The sequence below is a fragment of the Theobroma cacao genome, chromosome 2 (assembly GCF_053813885.1).
Source record: "Theobroma cacao isolate CCN51 chromosome 2, ASM5381388v1, whole genome shotgun sequence".
Taxonomy (NCBI): Eukaryota; Viridiplantae; Streptophyta; class Magnoliopsida; order Malvales; family Malvaceae; genus Theobroma; species Theobroma cacao.
In genome coordinates this window covers 3,164,702-3,191,686 of record NC_142640.1, presented here as the reverse complement: position 1 = coordinate 3,191,686, position 26,985 = coordinate 3,164,702, and the positions used below count along the sequence as shown (strand labels likewise).

General features: G+C 33.5%; 4 protein-coding genes across 4 annotated transcripts; 2 read left to right on the top strand and 2 right to left on the bottom strand.

Moving 5' to 3' along the window:
• Window positions 1-5,470: 5,470 nt before the first annotated feature.
• Window positions 5,471-7,750, bottom strand: LOC18607562 (pentatricopeptide repeat-containing protein At1g11290, chloroplastic-like). Its single transcript, XM_018114715.2, has one exon. It carries the CDS (start codon window positions 7,643-7,645, stop codon window positions 5,696-5,698), a length of 1,950 nt encoding a protein of 649 aa, XP_017970204.2. The 5' UTR covers window positions 7,646-7,750; the 3' UTR covers window positions 5,471-5,695.
• Window positions 7,751-8,327: 577 nt separating this feature from the next.
• Window positions 8,328-11,169, top strand: LOC18607561 (protein EARLY-RESPONSIVE TO DEHYDRATION 7, chloroplastic-like). The gene is made up of 4 exons (XM_018115577.2): window positions 8,328-9,319; window positions 9,902-10,068; window positions 10,477-10,561; window positions 10,782-11,169. The coding sequence occupies exons 1-4, from the start codon at window positions 8,427-8,429 to the stop codon at window positions 10,969-10,971; spliced, it is 1,335 nt and encodes a 444-aa protein (XP_017971066.1). The 5' UTR covers window positions 8,328-8,426; the 3' UTR covers window positions 10,972-11,169.
• Window positions 11,170-11,316: 147 nt separating this feature from the next.
• LOC18607560 (amino acid permease 4-like) lies at window positions 11,317-14,059 on the bottom strand. Its single transcript, XM_007041803.3, has 8 exons — window positions 13,899-14,059; window positions 13,671-13,806; window positions 13,342-13,575; window positions 13,118-13,211; window positions 12,766-12,980; window positions 12,391-12,548; window positions 12,081-12,308; window positions 11,317-11,943 (listed from the first exon to the last, which is right to left on the bottom strand). The coding sequence occupies exons 1-8, from the start codon at window positions 13,944-13,946 to the stop codon at window positions 11,518-11,520; spliced, it is 1,539 nt and encodes a 512-aa protein (XP_007041865.3). The 5' UTR covers window positions 13,947-14,059; the 3' UTR covers window positions 11,317-11,517.
• A 4,420-nt stretch (window positions 14,060-18,479) lies between these two features.
• Window positions 18,480-21,193, top strand: LOC18607559 (proteasome subunit alpha type-7-like). The gene is made up of 3 exons (XM_007041802.3): window positions 18,480-18,854; window positions 19,116-19,530; window positions 20,826-21,193. Exons 1-3 carry the CDS (start codon window positions 18,682-18,684, stop codon window positions 20,985-20,987), a joined length of 750 nt encoding a protein of 249 aa, XP_007041864.1. The 5' UTR covers window positions 18,480-18,681; the 3' UTR covers window positions 20,988-21,193.
• Window positions 21,194-26,985: the final 5,792 nt, after the last annotated feature.

Below are 26,985 nucleotides of genomic sequence, written 5' to 3'. Positions count from 1 at the left end.
GCAAAATTACCATTTTGCTCCTGATATGGTAAAATTATCGTTTTGCCCCTATACTCCAAAAATACCGAGAATTGAAAATTTCTCACACCTCAAACTCCAATTATGTTCTAAATAATCTAAATAATTAATCTTGATCAATTGTTATCAATTTTTTTTTTAAATTCTCGTTTTGTCCTTAAATGACAAAATAACCGTTTTGTCCCTAATCGGTCAATTCTCTCGATTGACTCCAAACTGGACCTCGAACTCCGAATCACTGTTTTGAGAAATCCCTGAGTTGTGAAATTTGAAATTTCATCTTAAAATGCCTATTTTAATTAGTTTGAGGTATAAATCAACTTAGTTATACTTTTAAGTACAATACCAGCTTTTACCTATTTTACCGAGATATTCTAGTACACAGGTATGTTGTCAACTATATGTATGACCTGACAGATAATTTAGGACTGGGCTTGACATAATTAGTATAAATATATAATTATAGTTTTATAATAATTTATCTATACAAATAATTAGTATAATTATTTATGTTTACATGCATAAATTATGCACGAAACACGTACAAATTATGTACGAAATTATAACTTCTACTAATATATTGTAACTTTAAAAAGAATTTTGATTTAGTAAGTTAGAATTTAAAGAGATTTTGTATAAAAGAAAAAAATGTTTTGGTTTGAGCTTCTTTCACTTTTTTTAACCCTGCCTTTTGTTTTGCTTTTTCACCTAAACTTGATAGTTGTAGGCGATAGATGATATACTTTATCTCATGATCTTCGTTGTTTTGCTTTTTAATTGCCGAGTGCTTTTTGTTTGCCTTTAATTCAAATTTTCCTATTGTGTCAGATTGCCTTGTCAATCCTGCACTTTTACCACTGTCATTCACCGCAGAGTTCCCTCTATTTGGTGGCTCCACTCTTGTTTTTCTTTCCTCGCCATCAAAACACCACCATCGCCTCTTTTTGAACCATGCTCACCCAAGACTTGTATTTTTTTCCGTCCTTTTGACATAAAACTCTAAAACACTACTCTCCTCAATTTCTACAATTTGCACAAATATATTACCAATCTTACCCTCTACTTAAAGAAAGACCCGATTTGGTAACTAACCTCTATTACTAATACGCATAAAAACGTGGGCTTCTCTTTTTATAGTGTTTGAAGAGCACGTGATTTTCTTTTTCAAATTTTTTTTAATATTTAATATTTATAGTTTACCTTTTAGCTATATTATTTCTCCAAAGCACTGTGTATATAGCCACGCGTCAGCTGTTGTTTTGAATAAAATATTCCTAGTACTAGACTGTTGACTGAAACGTGGCATTGACGGTCAATATTATTTTGAGCTTTCTTTTCTTCTACTCTACAAAACCAGAGAAGCCATCAATGAAATTTATTAAAGTTTTCTCTCATCGTTTAGAATTTTCCATTTTCTCTTGAAAAATATTCTCTTATTTTTTATACATTTTATCAAATAGATAAAATGAGATACGCGCTTTATGTTGTGGTTCTTATATTTCTTTAGTGGTCAACATTTCGAAAGTTTGCACAGCACTTACATGACTTTCACTTTTGGTTTAATCATGGTTTTAATACCTGTTGAGTGTGTTGTTATTTTCTTGTTGACACTGTACAAGCTTAAGCTTAGACATGGTACAACAATACGTCGCTACATCCGGAGGCTCAGAGCTTATTATAAAATTGAAGGTATGCTGACGTGCATTATAATAAATATAGTTCTTAATTTTATATCTAAACAAAATATGTCATACGACATGGGGTTGTTTCTTTTTTTTGTAATATCTTTTTATTTAACGTGTTATTCATGTAAAGAAATAATTGACAACAACTGACAGAAGAGATTATAGTAATACTTGGCACTGTGTGAGTTATAACTCTCATTGATAATGAAAAGGGAAGAGCCTATTATATGTTAGCGGTGGCAGGTTTAAGTGTCATATTTCTAATTCTTCTCGACTTTGGTTTTTACCACATCCATGATTATGTTAAAGATAATCTGTAGTTTTATAGTTTTTTAATTTTGTTGTTAAGATCAGTAGTTTTGTAGTCTTTTAATCTTATATATAGGTGGGTCACTCGATCTTATGTAGTCTTTTGATCTGATAATAATAATAATAACTAGCACATCAATTCTGTGAAAAACCTAAAATTTCCTCACAAAAATATAACATGACAATCGCACGTGTCACGATTTAAGTAGACTTTGTCTGCTAGAATCATATAATGTAAGATAATAAACTCTATATACCATGATAAAAATGCTAAAGAGGATGATTCTTATTAAGAAAAATGGTCAATTAAAATGTATATATACATAAGTATGTGGCTAATGAAGTAATAAGAGAGAAAATATTACTTAATTAAGGAACTAATAATGAACTAACTAACATTCAAAAACAGAAAAGTAAAATGTAAAACCTTTAAACCAGGTAGTAAGTATAAGTGAAACGGTGCACTCCATCGCTTCTTTATTTTTTTTGTTTCATGAAATGGAGCGTACTGCACTTTGAAGCTTCTTACACTAAATTTAGTTAATATGCACCTTCAAATATTTGTACTATATGCTATATCTATATTAACTAATAATTATTATTTAAGATAGATAAAAAAAATTATAACTTTATGTTCAATATATAATTATTATTTATATATACAAAGAATATTAAATCAAATAATTACTAGTTGTCTAAAATTTTGGTTTTAGGGGATCGACATTTGACTTTAAATGAAAATTTAAATGCACGTAAAATCAACGTATATCTGTAATTTAATAACCATATGTACAATAGAGATTTAACTAAGGGTAAAAATCCTTTAAAATGTAATGAAAATTTATTTGAACTTGTATTAATAATTCTGGAATTCTTACCCATTATGATTTATATGTTTTTCTTTTTTAAATTTAATGAAAACAGTGCATTAAATGTAATATGCCTCATTTATTATCGATAATTACATTTTGATTATGCTGATACTAAAATATTCTAAAAGATAGTAATGAAAAATTTACTTAATTTCCTTTATAGTCTTAATATCTCAAATAATTATTATGGACACTTGGCAAATTAGCTCTTCAGTTGATTGCTAAGTATCCTTGATTTAGGATAATCTGAGGTCTTATTTGGTAGATTAAAGAAATTTGAGAAATTAAATAATAGGATTGTGTTTTACTTTAGGGTGTTGAGTTTAAATATTAGTTATTTGGTTTAAGGGTAAAAGTTTGGGTTGAAGAGAAAAAATTAATATATTTTGGTTTAAACATTGTTTGGTAGTTTGGTTATTTTGTATTAAATAAATGTACTTTAATTTTATTATATATTATATATATATTAATATTTATCTAAAATATTTATAAATATTAATAGAAGTTTTGATTTGATAAAAATAAAATATTTTTATTTATTATTCTTTAAATTGTTTTTTTCAATATATTTTTAATAAATATTAATAAAATTTATAAAATTAAATTTTAGACTCTTCTAATAAGTTAGAAATATATACAACTATGGTTAGGTTTAAAGAATAAAAAGAATTGTTAAGATTTGAAATTGTGATATACCCATCAATTTAACAAAAATTTGTTTCATAGCAACTGCCTACATTAGAAGAAAATATTTTTTAAACATGAAATTAAAGAGTTATTGTTTTTGTAACTTTGACAGGTGAATTAAATGTAGGTTAAAGACTATCATATCGCATGATGTCAATGAATGTAATTAATAGTTTATTTTTATAATATTATTAGAGCAAACTTTCCTTATTTGACCTATTAGATTTAAGAGTTCGCGACTAAATTTATTTTAAATTAAGTCTAAAGTTGAAATTATTTACTTGTCATATTAAGATAATTTGATTTTATAAATAATTAGTATAAATATATAATTATAGATATATAATAATATATTTATATAAATAATTAGTATAATTAGTTATGTTTACATGCATAAATTATGCACGAAACATGTAGAAATTATGTACGAATTTAAAATTTCTATTAATATATTTTAACTTCAAAAATAATTTTAATTTAGTAAGTTATAATTGAAAGAGATTTTATACAAATTACAAAGACGTTAATAGTAATACTGGAGACTATTAGGATTATAACTTTTTTTTTAAGAAAATAGAAGGTATAATGGCTATGATATCTTAGTAGTGGCAGATTTAAATTTGATTGTTTAAATTGTGGTTAACTTAAACTGCTATCGCATGCATGACTCAACTAAGGATTTGTAGTTTTTTTATTTATTCACGTATCTTTATGAGTATGTCTTTTTATTTTATTGCTGTACTGTTAACTAATGGTGTGATTATTATTATCCTATATATAAATGTCTTTTTTTTATTTATTTAGTTTAAGACAGTTGTGAAAAAGTATTTAAAATTCTGTATTTCACTCTAAATTAATGATAATATGCTTTCAGTTTTTGTTTCCTTATTTGACCTATTAGATTTAAGAGTTTGCGACTAAATTTATTTTAAGTTAAAGTTTAAAGTTGAAGATTATTTACTTGTCATATTAAGAGGATGTGATTTTATAAATAATTAGTATAAATAAATAATTATAGATATATAATAATCTATTTATATAAATAATTAGTATAATTATTTATATTTACATGCATAAATTATGCACGAAACACGTACAAATTTTGCACGAATTTAGAACTTCTACTAATATATTTTAACTTTAAAAAGAATTTTAATTTAGTAAGTTAGAATTTAAAGAGATTTTGTATAAATTACAAAGGAATTAATGGTGATAATAGGGAATATTGGAGTTATAACTCTTTTTAAAGAAAATTGAAGGTATAATGGATATGGTATTTTAACAGTGGCAAGCTTAAATTTGATTGTTCAGATTGTGGTTAACTTCGACTGTTATTGCATGCATGACTCAACTAAGGATTTGTAATTTTTTTATTTCTTCACGTATATTTGTGCGTAGGTTTTTTTATTTTATTGTTTTAGTGTTAACTAATGGTGTGACCATCATTATCCTATATATGAATGTCTTTTTTTTTTATTCATTTAGTGAAGGATAGGTGTGAAAAAGTATTTAAAATTCTATATTTCACTTTAAATTAATGATCATATGCTTTCAGTTTTTGTTTCCTTATTTAACTTACTAGATTTAAGAGTTCACAACTAAATTTATTTTAAATTAAAGTATAAAGTTGAAGATCATTTACTTGTCATATTAAGAGGATGTGATTTTATAAATAATTAGTATAAATATATAATTATAGCTATATAATAATCTATTTATATAAATAATTAGTATAATTATTTATGTTTATATGAATAAATTATACACGAAATACGTACAAATTATGCACGAATTTAAAACTTCTATTAATATATTTTAACTTTAAAAAGAATTTTAATTTAAAATTCTACGTAAAATAGTATAGAAGTTGTTGCTTGTAGCAACTCCTTAACAAACCACTTACTGCAAGAATCTGCAAAGCCATCAAATTCCACCTGTTGCAGTATCAAGACTCTTCTCCCCAACATTCATAATTAAACATGGGTGATCTAACCAGAATTTGAAAATTTTCTGTTATGATAAGCTAAAAAATTTAATAATAGTCAGACTCAAAGTTATACTTTTTGCACATTGACAAATACCAAGTACAGTTATTTTTCTCTATCCTTTGGAAATTAAGGATCTTCAGCCTCCGTCATATGGAATCCTACAGAGCAAGCTAACTCCCGGATTTTTAATCAACGCCTTCTTCTGCATGTCTAATCTCAATGCTTCCGCATCCTGAAACCTGCCGACTGATGCATATACATTAGAAAGGAGCACAACTTCATCTGATTCCCTTGGCTCCAGTTCAAGAACCTTCCTTGCTGCAAATTCAGCTACCTCCACATTACCATGCAGCATGCAGCCATTAAGCAAAGCCCTCCAAGCATTAGGACCAATCCCTATTTGACTAACAATCCCGCTTGCATCAGATAAGCAGCCTGCTCGTGCAAGCAAGTCAATGATACAGCCATAATGTTCTTGGCTAGGCCTTATTTTATGATCTTCCACCATCTTATTGAAAATCATCAGGCCATCATTTATCAGTCCTGCATGACTACATGCATTTAATATGGACAAATAAGTAGCACTATCAGCATCTTCCATGCCTTCCCTCATTTCATGGTATAGAGCAAGGGCAGTTTCTCCTTGGCCATTGATACCATACCCATTTATAATTGCATTCCAAGAGACTACATCTTTAAGATAGCCCATCTCCTTGAGGACAAGGTAAGCAAGTTTCATGTTGCCGCATTTTGAATATGCTGATATCAGAGTATTTTGAACTGATCTATAAGAGAAGAATCCAGCTTCAAAAGCACAACAATGAAGCTGCTGGCAGAGCTCAAAATCAACCATATCAGAGGAAGCTGTTAATGCACCCATCAGCATTACTGAATCTGGGAGATAGTATTCTTCCAGTCTAAATTTAATAAAGAGATTCAGAGCCTCTCTTGAGAAACCATTTTGTACATATCCTGAAACTATTGCTGCCCATGAAACTAAACTCTTCTGAGTTGATTGATCAAACAAAATTCTTGAAGAATCTACATCACCACATTTAGAATACATTGCCATAATTGAGTTCACAAGCGGAAGCTCTGATACAAATCCACAAACAACAGCTTGAGCATGGGTTTGTTTTCCTTTCCTCAAATCTCCTAAGATTGCACAAGCAGAAACAAGATTCATAAAAACTATAGCATCATAACTGACCCCACTATCCTTCATTTTGCAGAAAAGCTCTAGTGCAGCAGTTGCATACTCAAGATTTACCAATAAACCAATCATTGTTGTCCAACTGATGACATCTTTGAGTTCCATCCCATCAAAAATTGTTGTAGCAGCATCCAAATCCATCAAACAAGAGTACATGTCAAGTACGGAATTATTAACTCTTATATCTGAGCCAAGACCAAACTTAACTATCAAACCATGGATCAATTTGCATATATTTCTCAAGCCTAAACCAACACCACCCTGAATGATAGATAATGCAGTCGCCACATTAGGAACCAAACCACACTTCCTTAGCTTCTTAAACAGCAAAACAGCCTCTTCAAACAGCTCGTTGTTTACAAAGCCTGCAATCATAGCATTGCAAGAAACCAAACCCGGGTTCTGCAGTCCCTCAAATAATTTATATGAATCCGTTATATTTCCACATTTCGCATAAGCATTAAGCATTGCGGTGCAGACAACTAAGTCAAAATCTAATCCACATTTCAAAATTAGTCCATGAATCGATTGCCCCAATTGCAAGTCTTGAATGCCAACAAGAAGACCAACAACGGTGAAAGAATTTGGAAATAAACGCGAGTTTCGCATATGTAAATAGGATTCCATGGATTTCATGTGATGCCCATTTATTGAATACCCGTGAATCACAACGGACCATAAAACTACGTTTCTTTGGGGAATTTGACCGAACAATTTCTCTGCTTCTTGGATTCTCCCAGCTTTAAAGTGCTTGCTCAAGAGTTTGGAGGCATTATATGAATTAACGCATGGAGAAGAAGGTTTGAAAGAAGTGGAGAAGCTATTGAAATGAAGAAAAGCAGATGGGTTTCGCCGGATTTTGCTTAAAATCATGGAAATCCTAGGCGTTGAATTTGAAGATTTGGACTACAGTAGTGAAACCCGTTTAAAAACTTATTTATCAATGTATTTTACTGCTATTACTTTCCTTTAAGCAGGCTTAAGTCTCCACCCCCCGCCGCTTAAGTGTTTTATAGCCATCCATTTATATTTATCATTATCTATTTTATCTATAATATTTAAAACATTATACGTTTATCAGATATTCATATAATATCTATGGATATAACGTGGCCACTATCTGGACCTGTTGGGCCTTTGACTAGTATTGCTTTCGTTTTAACCAAGCCTTAAGTCTCAACTATCGGTAACCCGAGACATTTGTTTTTCGCTTTGCACTTTCGAAGATAGTTGAATAATGTACAAGTCTGTGGAGCCCGACCCGACTGACCATGGACCCTTCTATCTGTCTCTGGTAAGCTTTAAATGTGGACGCAGATAGACAAGTCAAAGTAACCGAAACACTGCCGCTTGTCCGTTTGTCAATAAATAAAATCCCTCTTCCTTACAAATGACACCTAACTAGAAACTGGGGACAGTTAAGCTGCCACGGTGGTGACGCGGCTTCTCCTAGTAACGCCACGTGCTGCACGTCTATCCAGGACCAGGACCAAACGTACACGTCTTTGTGTAGTTTTTGTTTTTACTTCATTCTTAAGGCTGTCCCACCTTAAATTCTCTCCATTTGCAAAGCCAAATCCAAGAAACTGAATATACGAAACAGAACTCAGAAATCCCAAACTTATCAAAGTCAAGTAACCAAAGAAAGAGATCTATGTCTTCTTCTTCTTCTCCAACACCTTCTCAAAACCCTTCCTCTCTTTACCCACAAGTCGATCTGTCGAACCCAGATGCCACTTCATTCTCCACTTCTCCTTCTTCTACCTCTTTATACCCTTCCATTGACGTGAAAGATTTAGCAGAAAACCTCTTTCCGGAAGACGACACTGTTTTACACACCCACCAAGATTCTCAAGAACAACTCCTCCTCAAAATCCCTGGCGCCATAGTTCACCTTATTGAACGAGAAACCAGCGTAGAGCTCGCATGCGGTGAGTTCTGTCTTGTTAGTCTCCTTCAAGGTGATAACGTTGTTGCTGTTTTTGCTCGTGTTGGTGATGATATTCAATGGCCTTTGGCTAAAGATGAGCCTGTAGTTAAGCTCGATACGTCCCACTATTTCTTTACCCTTCGAGTACCGTCAAATGGATCGTTTGAAGATGGTAAAGATTTTAAAGAAAGCGAGGAGGTTTTGAACTATGGCTTGACAATAGCTGCAAAAGGGCAAGAGGGGTTGTTGAAGGAACTGGATAGAGTCTTGGAAACTTACAGCTGTTTTTCGGTTCAAGAAGTGAAAGGTATAGGGAATTGGAATGTTGTGGATACGAGAAATGTGGCGCCCGAGGAGTTGGACAGAGAGGACAAGAGGGAGTTGATAGTTGGGAGTTCAATGGCGTATTGGACTACTTTGGCGCCTAATGTTGAAGATTATAGCGGATCTATAGCGAGGGCGATTGCGTCAGGGTCAGGGTACGTTGTAAAGGGGATTTTGTGGTGCGGTGATGTTACTGTGGATAGGTTGAAGTGGAGCAATGAGTTCTTGAAAATTAGAATGAAGCCAGGTTCAACATCAGAGATTAGTCCTGGGGCCTTGAGACGGATGAAAAGGTTTGTTTCTTGGTCATATCACTATAAGGCTTTTTTTGGTTTTAGCCTTCCTGGTAGACACTCTGTCCATTTCTGTCATTCTTTGTCTAGCTGGTAGTGATGATTTGGGTAACTGCTTGAGCTGATTAATTTTTTTTTTATCTTTTTTAGAAAGGTTAGGAGCTCCTGAAACAGAATTATAGTTTGGCTAAATTAATGATTAATAATGAACTGCATAACCATCTGTAATGTTCTCAAGTATCTTTGGGAGCATTGAAGAAAGTTTGCAACAAGGGTGTGGTATGATCACTGCCGTTGCAAGAAATTAAAGGACTAACTATAATTAAGTATCATGGGAGTTTTATGTAATTGTCTGATGCCATACCAATTCTGGCATGTCTTTAATTGTTGAGTTAAATTTTAGAGGGATATCTTATTCTGTCTGTGGAGGACAAATGTCAGTACATTCCTCTGTAATTCTTTGACTGAATGAGTTTAAGTGATGAGGGATAGGATTCTGCTATATATCTTGATAATGTTGTTGTCGACTCTATAGTTCTTTGTGGCCTATGCAGCATCTAATGGATATTGTGAACATTTCAGGGTTAAGAAATTAACAAAGATGTCTGAGAAAGTGGCCACTGGAATTCTTTCTGGAGTGGTTAAGGTGTCTGGATTCTTCACAAGTTCAATTATCAACTCCAAAGTTGGCAAGAAATTTTTCAACCTGCTACCTGGAGAAATTGTTCTTGCTTCCTTGGATGGATTTAGTAAGTTCTTTCTTCCCAAAAACTTTATCTTATTTGTTATGACTCTGATGATGCTTTTCTCTGCTAGGATGCCAATTCCATGCCTGCTATTTCTCTGCATCTCAATGGGGATAGCAATTATATTTTATAACTTAGTAACTATAACTACATGTCTGACCTTTCTCTAATTGCAATATGCTTGTCGTTTATTGGTATTTCTCTGTTATGTTTATTCATATAAAATTGCAACATGGTATCTGCTTATAATAGTATTCTTACTATCTTCTCCTTGTATGTCCATTTAGATAAGGTTTGTGATACTGTTTTCGTTTATTGGTATTTCTCTGTTATGTTTATTCATATAAAATTGCAACATGGTATCTGCTTATAATAGTATTCTTACCATCTTCTCCTTGTATGTCCATTTAGATAAGGTTTGTGATGCTGTTGAAGTAGCTGGAAGGAATGTCATGTCTACCACATCGGTTGTGACAACTGGACTTGTTTCACAGAGGTATGTTCCTAAAAATAAAAGTTGATGATTTCAATTCCACTTGTCATCATTATGATCATCATGTTTATGCCATGGATAAGGTTATTCATCCAAAGTTGAGTGCAAGACAGAAGGGCTTAGATATGGACGTAGATTGGCTAATATGTAGTATCTAATCCAAATACGTATCCCACATAACTTGGAGAAACAAGACATGTTGATTGTGGTTTTGTTGTTGTAGGTATGGAGAAAAGGCAGGACAGGTGACAAATGAAGGGCTTGATGCCGCAGGACATGCTATTGGAACTGCTTGGGCCGTCTTCAAGATAAGAAAGGCTCTTAACCCGAAGAGTGTTCTCAAACCCACAGCCCTTGCAAAAGCTGCTGCACAAGCAAATGCTGCTGAATTGAAGGCCAAAAATAAGGAGTAAAACTCTGTAATATAGGAGACAGTTAGGAATTTATGGAGAGATGTTTTTAGCACTGCAGTTTCTTAATGGTTGAGCTTTTCTTGAAATTCAAAAAGGCGATTGTATTTAAATATTGTTTGTTTCTTTATTCTTTGCTGTAAATGTTATGAGTTCGTCAATGTTAAGAGGCAAGCTCCTTTGCCCTGATTTAAATTCTCACGATTGTTATTCTGTGCTTGACTTCATACAGTTATTGAAGGGTTATATACCAAAGGATAAATGTCAATGTGATATAAAGCAATAATATAGCTCAAATAAAGAATTCTTAGAATCTGGCAATTTAGCCTAAGCCTATAGCAGCAGAGGTGATGAAGAAACTTCTTTGTTCTTGATAATTGATATCTGCAGGGAACTATTCCTTGCAGAATTTGTTTTTGATTACATTTGGCACCTCACAGGGTTATTAATTTGTTGTTCTTGCTCACAAGTCACAAAACATGGATTGAGTACATACTATATCTATATTCCTACTATACTGACTTTTAATTTCTTGGACCATCATGACTCTTAGTAACTAGTTTTAAATGGCTTGTAAGTCTTGAGATCCAGAACAACTCCAGCCACAGATCCAACTGCAGCAGCCACTGTTACAAAGAAACAAGCTACACTAATTATTTGAAGGGCAAGCCACCTGGTTGTTCCTCGCCCAATCTTCTTCTGAGATATATACATCTCAACGGGGAAATAAACAGTTAATGGCCAGAATCCCATTGCCCCAAGGAATCCAACGACATCATTAAAAAATGGCATGAGCATGGCTATAACAGTTGTCATCACAACAAATATTGTCCTCCATGCTAGGCGGAAGAGGTTGAGCTGGTACACACCGCCAAAAGGAATAGGTATGTCATATTCTGCTGTCACCAAGTCACTCTTTGGCCACTTTTGAGCACACCATTTTTCTACAAATGCAAACAAGGGCTGGCAAAAGACCTACATTTCATGTTTATAGAACTCAGTTCTGATGAAAAGCTAAAACAGAAATTCCAGGAGGTCATATTAGCTAATCAAAGCTAAATTTATTGGTGAACTTGGTAACTCTCTTTAGTATGTGTTTTGACAGAGCATACCTGATATGCGCCAACAAGGTGGACAACAATCGCTAGATTAGCAATGTCTAGCAACCAGTAAGGGTTGTAAAATCCAAACCCAGTCAAAAGATTTCCAGGGGCGAGATCACCAAAGGCTGCATATCCCATGCAACCACAGAATAAGTAAAACACTGTTGTTACAGTGATGCTGAATAAAGTAGCCTTCTTCATTGTCTTGTACTCCGCTGGAGGAGATTTTACTGTATCCTGAAGATGCGCAGGCCATATTATAACGATCGGCAACATTTCTATGTTATACACTACTTAATATTATCCTCCACATATATACCTGAATTTCAATAAGGATTATAGAATAGGAGTATGCAAAAGCAATAGCTCCCAGAGCTTGCAAAGTCCTCCATATCTTCTGCATGCCAGTAACTGTGCCAGCATGTGTTACCGTACCTATGCTTATTCCCAGCAGGCTTCCATCAATTTTCCCGTGTTCTGCAGAAAAGAATTTGAAACTCGTTTCTATTCATATAAATGAATGCTAGATGCATGGTGACAACGAAAAGCTTTTCATGTACTTTGTTTTCAATTCTGGTTATTAATGAAGGAAAAATAAAGTAAACCATTTTCCGAACTTTTTCAACTCTTCAAAAGTGGGGTTAACAGCTGCTGTTGCAGTCAAGGGAGCATAAATTATTATCCATGTTTGTACCTGCAACTTTTCCAATGCCAAGAGCAAGACCAACGGCAGAATATGTAAATGACATAATAGCTGCAACTATGGATAGCCACCATACATGACTAAAGTCCGGTATCTGAGAAAAAATTACTTCCGCAATTCCAAATGATATCATATACCCGTTACTTGACATATGACATGGATCTGTCCCGCCACTCTTGTGCAAACAGTTTGCTCTCTTGATCGCCCTAAACACGCACAGTTACATACACTCGATTTTAGTTCATAGTATGTAACCATCTAAATAGGATTATATACAAGCATTTCAAACTAGTGAAACTCCCAAAGCAGAAAAGAGTTGATGATGTTAGTCAAGATAACTCACATCATACTGACTGATGCAGCAATTGTATACCCAACTGCGACACCAAACAAATTCAGGTATTGGATCCATCCACATAACTTGACCTTCCATCCTCCTGCAATATCAAAATATATCAATAATATTGGCATGATAACTTTTATAATGTCATGATTTTATCATGATAACAATGCTGTGAAAACTATTAGTTGCCTGATAATGATATACAGTAGCATTAATTCTGTTACCTAAGTGTGCCTTGACAGCCTCCATGTAGGTATAGTTTCTTTGTCCCGTGATAGGGTCACCAGACCTATAACACTCTGTTAGGAGGTTGGAAGTATAGAGATTGACGAAGGCGAAAAGTACCAGGACAGTTGGCCCTGCAACCCAACCAAGTTGCGCTATGGCCCATGCCAATGATAGAACTCCCGATCCTATAACAGCAGTTATAATATGGGATGTTGCAGTCCAAAAAGTACCTGCATCCGCGTAATTTTTATTGTTTCAAGGACTCGAAAGAAACATAAGGTAATAAGCATACTAGAGCTCCATATCAAGTATGTGATAATGTTACCCGTTCTCTTCAAGCGGCCATCATCATCAAAACACTTGGAATGGTTGGCTTGAGGGTCCATTGCTTCACTCTCATTCTGAGCTTTAGGCTGAACTTCCACTTGCAAGTAGTGCCTGATATCATGCCTTTCTTCGATCTAAAAGAGAACATAATGTTAGAAGAGGTGAAGAACAACAAAATGAAAAAGTAAGTGTTTTCGATGAAGAAGGAAATGGGGCAGCATCTTACAACGCCATGGTTGATCCTGCTAGGCATAGTCCGACTCCTCGGCAACATGGTTGTGCAGATTAATGGGAAGATAAAAATATTGCACGGTGAGAGAGGGAAGGAGAGGGGTAGCTAGGGAAACCTAAGAAGAAGCAGAAGATGGTGGATGTTTCATCGGATTTGTATAAAGGGCCCTTTATAGGAGAGAAGATAGCGAATACAGTCAGCTGTTACTATAGGTCCAAAGGTATCGATGAACAATCGTGCATGTAACACGTTTTCCCCTCTCTGTCCATATCTTAAAATCTCCTCAGTTTTAAACCAAAGTACTTAAACAAATTAGTTAACTCAGGAAGTTATCATTACGCATTCAAGTCATAATTCTTACCTTTCTCCCATTAAAATTAAAGTTTCAGCAGTCTTAATTAGTGGTCTAAATTGTCTCTTTGATATTGTTGTCTTTTAAGAGATTAGTACGACTCTGCTGTTAAATATATTGACTTATGGAATCATAAGGCTGAACATTAGTGCATGATATCTTTAATTAGCCCCAACAAAAAATAAGTGCATGATATACTGGCAAAAAATGGCCAAAATCTATAGAAAATATCTATGAACATCTATACAAAAAGTTTAATCATAAGCCTGGTTTGTCTTGGTGACACCACCTGTTTCTAGGACAAGTGTTAACAGGAAAGAATTTTCCTTTATTTAAGTTTTGGGACAATCTGTTGTATTTTCCTTTTCATCTCTCCAGCCTTTAGATCATTGTCAGGAATATACGGGGCAGAAGGTGCAAGACTGTTTAATAATCAATGAAGCAGATAACCGACGGGGACAACTTAGCTTGAGAAACTGGAAATAATCAATGAACTACATAGGAGAGGTTGACAATCGAACCAATGGGACAACTCTTCTCTTAGCACGGCTTTCTAGTTTCTAGGAAAGATTAGTGTTGTCCTCACTGCTCCAAGACTGTTGCTTTACACTAAATGTACTTTATTTCTAACTACGTAATGTGAGTTTTCTTATTTGATCCAGTTGGTGAGCTGTTGCAATGGCTTTGGATGCTAATAACTTCCCAAATCAATTCTTTATGGTATCCAAAAATTACAGATCACCTCTTTTTCATTGTCTCTCTTTCTTTCTTTCTTTCATTATTGTCGCTGACTCATCGATGTTTATTGCTCTCCCATGTTGTACAACTCCAAGAAGTTAATGTGAGTGTCAGGACACATGATCACCAGCATGCCACGATTGGATTCTGCTCCACAGGAAAGTTGCTGGCCTTGGCTCAGGCCATTGCATCTCTTTTCTCGATCCGTTTGTTTTTGGCAGGTTATTGCTTTCAGTTTTCCAAAGTCTAAGAATAATATTCCTAAGTTCAATCTTTTCTACTTTATCGGTCTTAAACAAATACTTCATTCTCTTTTGTCACAAATTGAAGAATCTGAGTGGCTGTCGAAAGAACATTTTAGCCAAGGATTTGATTCAGCAAGATCTCTTTGTTAATTAGCTGTTACATCCAGAGAATTCCAGTTGACTCATGATTATTCAGGCTTAAGCCTAACTCAGTTATTTTTAGGCACATGAATCTCCATTTTGGTTAAATGCTTGTGGGAACAATATTCCTCCTTGTATCTGGCTATACCTACCCCTAGCTCATTCTCCATTGTTATGGTATCTGTTTCTTTCCCCTAGTGGATGGTGGTTAGGGTTCATTTTCATTTGATCTGATTGAAGTGGTAGGATGTCAACTTTCCACTATGGGGAAATGACTAGCATAAAAGCATACTAATCCTTTAGCCACCCCTTTGTCTTTTCTTGTTTTCCATTACAGGGAGATTGGTATTTAGATATTAGACAACTTGAACTGAATTAAACCTTTCGAAGACTTGGTTCGAATGGAACGTGGAGTGCCTTTCGTTTTGGGCAGTCCCCCTTCCTTTATCAAAGACTAATCATGTAAAAAAGAATCTTCTCCTTCCCAAAAATGCTTGCTGACACCCCCACCACAAGCTACAGCTCCCACAACCTGATCATTCCTAATTTCTCTTGCATCCTGGCATGTCGCTCCTTAATACCCTTCTCTTTTCTTGCTGGGATATTCAAATATTTATGCAAAGTTGGATTGATATTTAATTCTGATAACAGAGCTCCCACATTTTGTTTCTGATTATCAAGGCGAGATCAATTATTACATATAAAAGAAGAGCTTTCTTTTAACCATTTGGTAATCATTTTAGCTACTTAATGTGTGCATTTAACATTAATCTTCCTATGGATTGACATTTGACTCCTTCACAAGAACCGCCATGGCCTGATGATGACATAGCTTCTCAACTTACAGGTCAACTTAAAGAAGTCAGAACTCAGAACAGAGTGAGAGCACTTCTCAATTTACTCGGCCTCTTGACTTAGACCACTCAATCCACGGCTTCACATACAAAATTAACGTTTGATGAAATGAAACCAATTTAAGTAAAAACTTTTTGACATATACAATTTCCTGCTTACTCATCTATTTAAAACAAAACTACAAGAATTGAGCAGTACTTTTCAGAATGTCTGTTGCAGAAGTAAGAAATAAAGCATATATACAGGCAAAACATCAACTCAAGATTAGTGGGTGTTGAGAGTCTCGATGCCGCCCAAGGGGAATCAGCGGTGGAGGAGGATTCATGGTAGGCACTAGGCATCATTTTGTTTTGGGCCATTGAAACTTGAAATGAATCAACTAGAACTGGTCTGGGTATTGGTTCCAAACGGGGTATTGGTTCCAAACGTGATTTCTCTATCGCACTAAACTTTGAAAGAGAGCTGACCCAAGTCCACGCTCCCACCGTACTATCCCCGACCGGTATTTCGTGCGAAAATTGATGTACCCTTCATCTCCAAGTGTTTTTCTTATTCTTTTGTTGATCATTGTCGTTAAGATTTTTAAGTGCTATCCACTTTATTTTTTTTATTCAACCAAAAGTGGTTTTTAATTTATTAAAACCACTAAAATACAGTGAAAAATGAGCCAAATGATCATCCATTTTAATAACAGACGCCTATAAAAGTCTGGTGGAAAATCAGAAAAACAAAAAATACTGCATCGTAGTCCATCAATGAAGTCAAATAGTGCTCATGACTATACATTAGACAGGATTAGAGATAAAACATAAATGGGTGCTATCATCATGCATCTAGACCCGTGCAGCACTGCTAAAGATGTTGTGCTCCTGGAGATTGTCAAAGGGACTATCCACAAGGCATTGGTTAATTTGAAGACCATTGTTAACATGTTAAAAAAAGATTAAAGCAATCACTTCTTCTAGGATTGGATACTGTGACATGTGATCGGCTTGCAGCTCTCGCCTGCCTCCAACAGAAGCGAAGTACCACAATCATGTACACCACAGTATAACACAGCTCCTCATCTGGCATCCCCAATCACAAGAAACATTAACATACAAAATCAGACAAGCAATTTACAAAACAAGTATCGAGTACCGAAATGCCCAGCACAAAGTGATATAAAGCATAGTACCAATTGTGAAGATCACTAACAAAGGTAGAGCATATCCACTTCATCTTGCATTTTGTTTTTTAGCTAACGACAGGTAATGCTGCTATAGGAATAGTTGATCAAATTATTTTCCCATTCTATTCAATATAACATTTTTCCACCACAAAATAACAAATTTTACAATTATGAATAATGGTTCTTTAACTTCTTATAACAAAAAAAAAAACCATATATATATATATATATATATTTAAATTTTTTCCTTTTAATTTCTGTCAACTTCAATGATTTTTTTTTTTCACAAACAATATTTTTAAATAAGAGTATTATTTTATACATTTACAATAAAAAAAGGTTATTACTTCTTAATAATGATTTCTTTTACACGCATAAGGAAATAATATTTAATTGGTATATGCGTGGATCAGTGACAATTTTTTCACCCAATTATATAATGTTTTCATTGCACTAATTTTTTTACTCACAAAAAAAAATTCACCATAATTCAAAATTATCTCGATCTTATATATTTTTTATATGTGGGATTCATGACATTTTTTCTTATTCAATTGCTCAAGATTCTACATTAGTAAAGAATTGTATAAACTCTCATACCACTTATCACAAATCCAACTTCAACTCAAAAGATATATCTATTAAGTGAAAAAAATCTTTATTTATAAACCAAAATCCATTCCATTTCTTTTTAATTGTAAGATTTGTGACATATAAATATATATATATATATATATAATGCATTTATATTTGACGTTTAAAATATATATTTGTTTGAAAGAAATACATATATATTGTAAGTATCTAAAATCTAATCTTTTTATACCAAAATGATATTAACTCAAATTTCAAAATTTTTTAAAATTAATATCTTAAACCACTAAACTAAATGAGTTTGTGTTCGTAATGTATCTTATTTCATTCATTTTGCAATAAATTGAAATATTGAAACGTAAATTTCTTTTATATTTTTAATACCCATGCAATTATGGGTATTAAAAATTTATTGTATGAAATTAAAAAAAACGCAAACAGAGAAAACGACGACGCTTCAAGGATTACACAGCGCAGTGTGTTCTTGGGCTCTTGGCTTGTCCCCCAAGTTCTTTCACTCAAAAACAGTGCGTCTTACTCTTGGAATTCAGATCGCAAAGCAAAAGCAAAGGCAGATCCTTCGACGCAGTATTTTTTCCTTTTGGTAAGAAAAGAGAACAAACAAGAGAGAAGAAAAATAGAGAAACAAGGTGTGATTATATAGAAAAAGCGTAGACAAAAATGGCGAGATATGATCGAGCAATTACAGTTTTCTCCCCCGACGGGCATTTATTCCAGGTGGAGTACGCTCTCGAAGCCGTCCGCAAAGGTAACGCCGCCGTCGGAGTTCGCGGAGCCGACATCGTCGTCCTCGGCGTCGAGAAAAAGTCCACGGCCAAGCTCCAAGACTCCAGGTACGAATTTCCATTTACACCGATCATATTTTCTCTTATTTTTCAAGGTCATTTAGGACTTAAAATTTATGTTAATTTGTTGAAATGCTGTCCTTTTGTTCATTTTGTGGTTTTTTTCCCTAATTAGATTAATTATGGAATCCTCTAATTATCGTAGCTTCGAAGGAAAATCACCGTTTTTTTAATTTTGAATGCTTGTAAAAATAGGATTTTCTAACTTATATATGCTCACTATAATTTGTTTATTACTTTTATTTGCAGAACTGTTAGAAAGATTGTGTCTTTGGATGATCATATTGCTCTGGCTTGCGCGGGTTTAAAAGCAGACGCTCGCGTCTTGATTAATAGGGCTCGAATTGAATGTCAGAGTCATAGGCTCACAGTTGAGGATCCTGTAACTGTCGAATATATAACACGGTACATTGCTGGTCTTCAACAGAAATATACGCAAAGCGGTGGTGTGAGACCCTTTGGTCTTTCTACCTTGATTGTTGGTTTTGATCCGTACACCGGTGTTCCTTCTCTTTACCAGACTGATCCATCGGGAACATTTTCTGCTTGGAAGGCTAATGCAACTGGGAGAAACTCTAACTCAATGAGGGAGTTTCTGGAGAAAAATTATAAGGAGACTTCTGGGCAAGAAACAGTAAAGTTAGCCATTCGTGCTTTGCTTGAAGTAAGTTTTGCTTTTCACATGTGCATGAATACCTTGGACTTAGTCATTTTATTTAATGTTCCAAATGTGACTGCTTGAACTATTTTCTAAGTTGGATTTACCTATCTAGAATGGATGGCATGTTCTATTTGCTTCAGTTTTTTATGTTGGTAATTTGTAGATATGAGATGCTCTTTTAGGCAAGGCTGCGTGCAGGGTGTTTAATAAGCATTCTTTAGTTATACTTATGATTAAAAAATGCATGTGAAACCATTTCTTTTTATCAAATACATTGTTTTATGTTAGAAATTATTACACTAACTGCGAGATTCTCAGATTGAGTTGTCTCCTAATTTCTCAGCTTAAGGCCAAATACTTTGTTCAAATTACCAATATTTGGCCAAATTATCTCTGCTAATTAGTTTGTCTTAAGTGATACACTTATTTGCCTATTGAATAAGGTTTTGTGGACTTAGGGACATACACACTTGATGTTTAGATTATTATCTGGTTATGCCTAAGTAAAAGGGTTTTGTGGCATTTTAGGTTGTTTGCATGTAACTGCTATATATAGTGTTATAACTGTTTGTTCTTTTAATGGGATAACATTCTAGCTTGGCTACACATGACATGTGGCTTGAGTAGTTGAGTTGACCCTTAAATTCTAATTGGTTCTTTTGGAACCATCTACTTGATGTAGGATGGAGTCACCAGTAGTTCTAATTTGAGGTTTAACTACTATAATGATTTACAGAGGATTTCAGGATTTCTTTTTATGAGTTGTTGAATAAGTGTTGCAAGGAAATTCCATGGACCTAAAGAAAGAGAGGATGATCATTTTCTTTCGGGAGTCCATGGGATTACAGTAATGGATATAACTTGATGTAGAGACATGCATAAGAAAGCTCGAAAGCTACCAGAGAACATAATCTTGTACTAAGATACAATTTAGTGCCTAGATTGCAATCATGATTCATCTAGAGATGCAGTTAGATTTCACATAAAATACTGCCCATTGAGTTGGTTACTGATGTATAATTGCTCCGCATGCACCTGTTGTGCAGTCTGTAAAACAAATTGGTTCAGCCCCAATGGTGAATTGTCTGCTAATGGTTGATGATCATGTTTGCAAGAATCTTGGGGCAAAATAAATTGCCAGGCATAATCTCATTAATGCATTAATTCTTCTGTTTTGATATGTCTTTAATGGTAGCATGGTGTGAGAACATTTGTATTTCTAGTTTACCTGTATTAACCTGTGATTTATGCTTTTGGTTTCCTTTCTCTTTCTTCCTTTATTTGTTTTTTACAATTAGGTTGTTGAGAGTGGGGGAAAGAACATAGAAGTTGCCATGATGACAAAAGAACATGGACTGCGGCAACTAGAAGAAGCTGAAATCGATGCCATTGTTGCTGAGATCGAAGCAGAGAAAGCAGCTGCAGAGGCTGCAAAGAAGGCCCCACCTAAAGAACCCTAGTTCAATTAGAATCCTCATAAATCCTTGGCCACGCCTCAGTTTGACCTTCATAAGGTCTCCCTTGAAACGTTATTCAGTTATGTCGATTGGTTGGACATGTTGAATGTTGATACGTGCAAAACCTTACATGTATTTTGAGCATCATGCTTTTGCTGATGGTACTTGATTGTGTCACAAATAGAGTAATATCCAACTCTTTCTACGTTTCCCTTTTTCGTTGCACCCAAGAAAGACAAAATGACATTTCTTATCAATTAAAAACCTACTCTTTTTGAGTTTTGGGTGCTATCTATGACTAGTTTTAGAATCCAAGCAACATACGGACCTAAGGCTGGCGTATTCGCCTGTCCTATTCCAAACTTGGAGGCTTCTAGCAAAACTTCATATTTGGTTCTAGAAGTCAGATAAATCATGCGCGTCTCCTGAAGGTTCTCTTGGAAAGACGTCCTTTTCCTAAATCTCAACTACCATCACTTGCTAGTCCGGTCTTGGTCCCTCAAGTTCAAAGTGTAGTTTCTCTCATTGCCATAACCTTTTTCATGTATTCTCTTGAAAACATTGACTAAAATAAATTGCCAACTGTTCCAGGTTAACGTTTCTGTCGTGCCAACATTAGGAAAGGCAGATAAAACGTTGGTGGCATGGAGCTTCCCCGCTGGCTTCTTGAGTCTTTTGTATGTTCATTTTGCAGCTCTTCCTCACTTTTGTCTATATTGGAATGATGGCTGGCCCATAAAGATACATAGGTGCTATGTTTCAGGCCCAATGATGGAAAATGGAGGAAGGAGTAGCTGCCAAAGTACTTTTCGGCTTTACTGGTCTAAAAAATGCAAGATATTTTTCAGGCTCAGAGACGATGGTATTCTAAGTTGTCAAGATTCAAAAGAAAAATCATAATTGTGACCCAAATTAATAGGTAAGGTGGGCAATAAATCGGCATCCACTGCTTCAAAATTTAGACACAGCAGTAGTTCTGGTTTCCACTCACAAGACCGCCAACATCAGTTAAACATGACAACAATAATTTTCCGTGGAAAAGGAATTTATCCTTTGCAGGGCTCAAAAAGGCGTTTGGGCATTTTCCCGTGCAAATTCAAACCTTAGTGGATGAGAATCTGGGTGCAAGATCTTGTCAGTTTGGCCTTGTTACATTAAAGTATGCAACAGGAACCCTAAGATTTGGCAATCATGTTATCACTTTAATCCCAGTTGGCACATAGCTCATATTTAGCTGTGCAAAGTCTAATGCACCATAATAACAAACGTGATATTCATCAAGAAAAGCAAAAAATTAATGAGATGAAATTTGAAACAAATTTGATTGACTTAATTTAACCAGTTGAATACGTTGGAAGAGCAAACGTAATTAAATAAAAATCATGAATAAATCAAGGATGGTCCTTCTTTGGTAAGGTTGCGGGATTTGTTGCCTTTTTCCATAGACTTGGAGCTTGGCCTACGGGCTACATCAAAAGTAGGAGGATTAGCCTTTTTCTCTTCGTCTACTAACCTTATTTATTAGTGGGGGATGCCCATGTACGAAATGGGCGGGTGTTGTAGGAAGTTGGAGGGGGCTTTGAATGTTAATGTCTAGTCGCAGTGGGTCAATTAAAAGCTTTGCCTTAGTACTGAAAAGACCTCATATCAAGCCAGTGATGGTCCCCTGGCGAGCAAACTTCAGTTTGTGCCGAAAATGACCAAATTTAGCATGAATCCCAATCCATCTTTAGGGTGGAAATGTGGGAAGCTTTACCTACGAATCCAAAGGTCCCCTTCTAGGAACCTGTTAGTTGTGAGAAGCCCTACCATATTTAATTCCTCTGCTAGAAAAAGGTTGTAGAAAAGCATATCAGATTCATTAACCAAAACTTATAAAGGGACTCTTAATAAATTAATCTTCATCTTATGGTAGACACATTGCAATGTCTAAGGTTCTAGTTAGTGCTTTTTTTGTAGTCAAACTATGCAATGAGGAGTGATTTGGTGGATGATGTGCCTGACTGGGTTACAGGTCCCTCTTCTCTCTTTGCATAAATTTAGGAAGATAATGTTGCAAGATGTTGGGCAGGTAGGGAGATTTATGTGGACAACAAAGTGGAAGATATAACATAGATATGATTCGAACGAGAGGAGGGCCCAAGACATTTAATGCCAAAACCCAAAAAAAAAATGAAAAATATATACATATGAGAAGGTAGAGCTAAGTTCAGTGAAGAGGACAGATAGTTGACCCATACATTGTTGTAAGGAGGAGTCTTTCGCCTTTGGGATCCATCACCCTCAGACAAAGGGGGACTTCCACCTAACCAATTTGAACTCTATATATCTCAGCCACACACTGTCACGTCTTTAATCTCTCCCCCTCCCTTCCTCTCTCTCTCTCTCTCTCTCTCTCTCTCTTGCTTATCCTCTCTGATCAGTATTTGGGGCATCTCACCAAACTCTGTTAACTTTTCCCACCAGCTAGGGTTTTGCTATCTTAAGCCTGTGTGTAACATGCGCATCCTCCTCTTTTCTTTCTTTCTTTTTATTTTCTCTTACATTATTATCATCAACTACAACTAGGATGGTTTTAGTTTTACGTATCTTTATAATACAACGGGAAATCCCTCTCTTATGGCACCTTACCATACTAATAAGCACGTCCAAATTAATATTTATGTGTCTTGATATTCAAACATTCAATATATCAAATAAAATTCGTAAAAGACGAGAAATATATTGACTTTATTAAGTTTATAATAATATGAGAAAATGAAAAGTTAATTATCAAAATTTTATTAAGTTATGGACTTGTATGATTCCATTGCCAATTGGCATTGCCGTGAGGCTTTTGGTGTTTATTGTTCAATTACGAATGTTCCAATGAAATCTTAAGTCTTAACCATATGGAATGTCTAAAAATACTTGTAAGCATTAGTTTATTTTTTAACTTGGAATATAATATTTGCGGTGTAATTGACCAAATATAAAAAAAAAAAAAATTAACGTTCACATATACAATTAATTCTATGTATGAATCCATGTTAAAAGGACCCATTCTTGGGTTGAAAATCAGTTCATAAATTTGACCTTAACAACAAACAATGTGGATGTATAACTTTAAATAAACCCAATGCTAGCTGATTTTATGGTTTTAATTAAAAGTTTATTATAAGATATTTCAACGAATTTAGAATTTAATAAATTCTTACAAATTCAGAATTTTGACATGTTTTTTCTATGGATGATAAAAGTGAATACCGTAATTATGTCTAATTACTTATTCAAATGGATTAAGTACAATGAACGTGGAATTAGTTTGAACAAATGAAAATTGTTAATTATAGCCCTAATTGACTGGATCAACAATTAAATAACTAAATAAATATATCAAAGTCATATACTTTTGCGAAATGGCCAAATGGAACAAATTAAAGTTAAAACTGATTGTATAAAACTTAAGCCACAAATTATCTATGTTAACATTTTAATGGAAAGAATTCTAGCTTGATTTCTTCAAACAAAATAAACAATTAAGTTAGTGAAGGTACAATACATAAGTATTTGACTCATTGATTAGTACATGATCTTTTTATTTAAAAAATAGAGTTCGATTATCCTTTTCTCAATAATAAAAAAAAAAGTACAAAAATAAATTACTCCAAAGACTACCAATGAAAAAATTTGAGTTTAATTTGAGATTAAAACACCCAATCATAACAAATTGTTAAAGTACAAATTGAATCTTCTTACCCTTTTTCAACAAAATTGGAACATTTTTTTTATACTAACACTATTACAAGAAGAAAAGAAATTTTATATTTTGAAATTATGTGTATATTATTAAAATGAGTGATATATATATATATATAATTAATTTTATTCATAATTTAATATTAATTAATAAAGAGTCAATTAACTATATCATTAATACGTCATCTTTCAAGACACGTTTTACTTGTCAACTGGAACAATACAATAAATAAATTAAAAAGGGAGGTTTATGAGTCTCATCAAAAGTTTTTAAAATTTGATTGAAGTCCCATCAATATTTTTAGCATTAGATTTTTTATTTTGACTAATTAATTGTAATATGATAATAATAATAATAATAAAAGCAGAGAAAAGGACGAAAAGGGCCAGGGAAAAAGGGGAGAAAAGGATATGAGGGGGGTGGGGCAGCTGAGCTGGAGATAAGAAAGAGGAGGAGGGTGTTGGATTGGGGCCCACAAGTGGTGTGCGAGTGGGTCCCAACGCCGCAACCGCGCACATGAGCCTACGTCGGACGGCTTCCAACCACCGCCCAAAAAGAGAGGAGTTGGTACCGTGTGGGATACAGACGTTTTCATTCCTTTTACCATTTTCCCCCTTCTTTTCGCCCTAACCACAACTCTGCCATCCCATTTTCCCAAATTTTTCTACTTATATAACAATAATTATTATAAATCACGTAATCAATTTTCTTTATATTTTATTACTTTTTTCCCCCCTTGAGATACATGCATATATTATCATAGCACAATAAATAACATATTTATTATAATTAGCATAATAATTGAATATAGATGAAGTTACAATATGATTCAATTCTGCAATTACAGTTCTTTTGATAAAACTTTCAAAATTTAAAATTTAATTATTTTCATATCCTTTTTTTACTTATAGTTTAAAAAAAAGGAAAAAAGGAAATTGCGTACCATATCAGTCAACTAGATAACACCTTCTTCAATTTTATAGTAATTTAAAAAGTTTTTGAATATGTTATATTTGATATATGAGATTATGAAACCAAAAGTTAGATCAAATTCATAACTTGGATTGAATGAGCATAAATTGCTTTCAAAAGCAAAAGATAGTTCTTAAGAAAGGAAGCCAAACCTACCTTTTAGAAGTGGTACCATCTTTATGGAGCACAATCTTCTGTTGCTTCCATTCATCAGTCCACCATGTACTTTTAACTAATCTCATAATGTCCACCCATAGGGGAAAAAATAAAGAAAAATAAATTTTAATTATAGTCTTATGATTGTTGAATTTGTGTTTAATTAGCCTAAAATGATCATGATCATTTTGAAATATATATATATATATATAATAATAATAATAATTTTTTTGCATCTTTCTTCATCAAATTCCTCCATTAGAATGTTGCAAAAAAGAAAAGAGGATGAAATGATTTGAATTTAAATTATAGAAGCTAACTAACCCAATCTAGGATTTATCACCTAACTTTAGTATTGAGCATTGGAATGATATAGATAAATGCATTTATTCTCATGAACTAACTATTTACAGTTTTAATGATTAGTAATAAGAATATAGATATAATAATATTTTAGTAGGTTCTTTAAGTAAGGATTTTAACGAGTAGAGTAACTATTTTTTCAAAATACTTTAATTCCAAATTTATTATTTAATAGGTACCAAACCCTATAAATATTTGATTAAACTTTTGAATTGTTATCCAAACTCGTACTCGAATATCTTAGACACTACCTGTTAAATACTTGTACACATTAAATACCAGATTAACATAAATTTAAAAACAATTTTTATGCATATTATTAATAAAAATTAAATTTAGTTTATAAAAAATAATTTAAAATTTAAAATCATATTTAGAACAAATAATGAGTTTTAGTAAGAATTACATTAATTATAAAAAAAATTATAAATAAAAAACAATATATAAAAAACTAAAATTTAATATTAAAAATCATTATTTATAATCAAAATTGGGACACTGCATATTCTTAAAATACTATTCAAATCTGATTAAAAATACCATAATCTTATTTATTCGGATAATGCAGAATATTCAATTATAAATTCCATTAACACTTCTAGTTTTAAGTATAAAAACAATTGAAACAAATACGATAGCAAGATTCTCAATATAATTTAGTTTCCATCAAATTTAATATTTCAAATTCAAAACTTTAGAAAAAAAAAGATAGTACAACAATATTCATAAAACAAAAAGTATGTTTTAAATTAAAATTAAAATATAATAAAA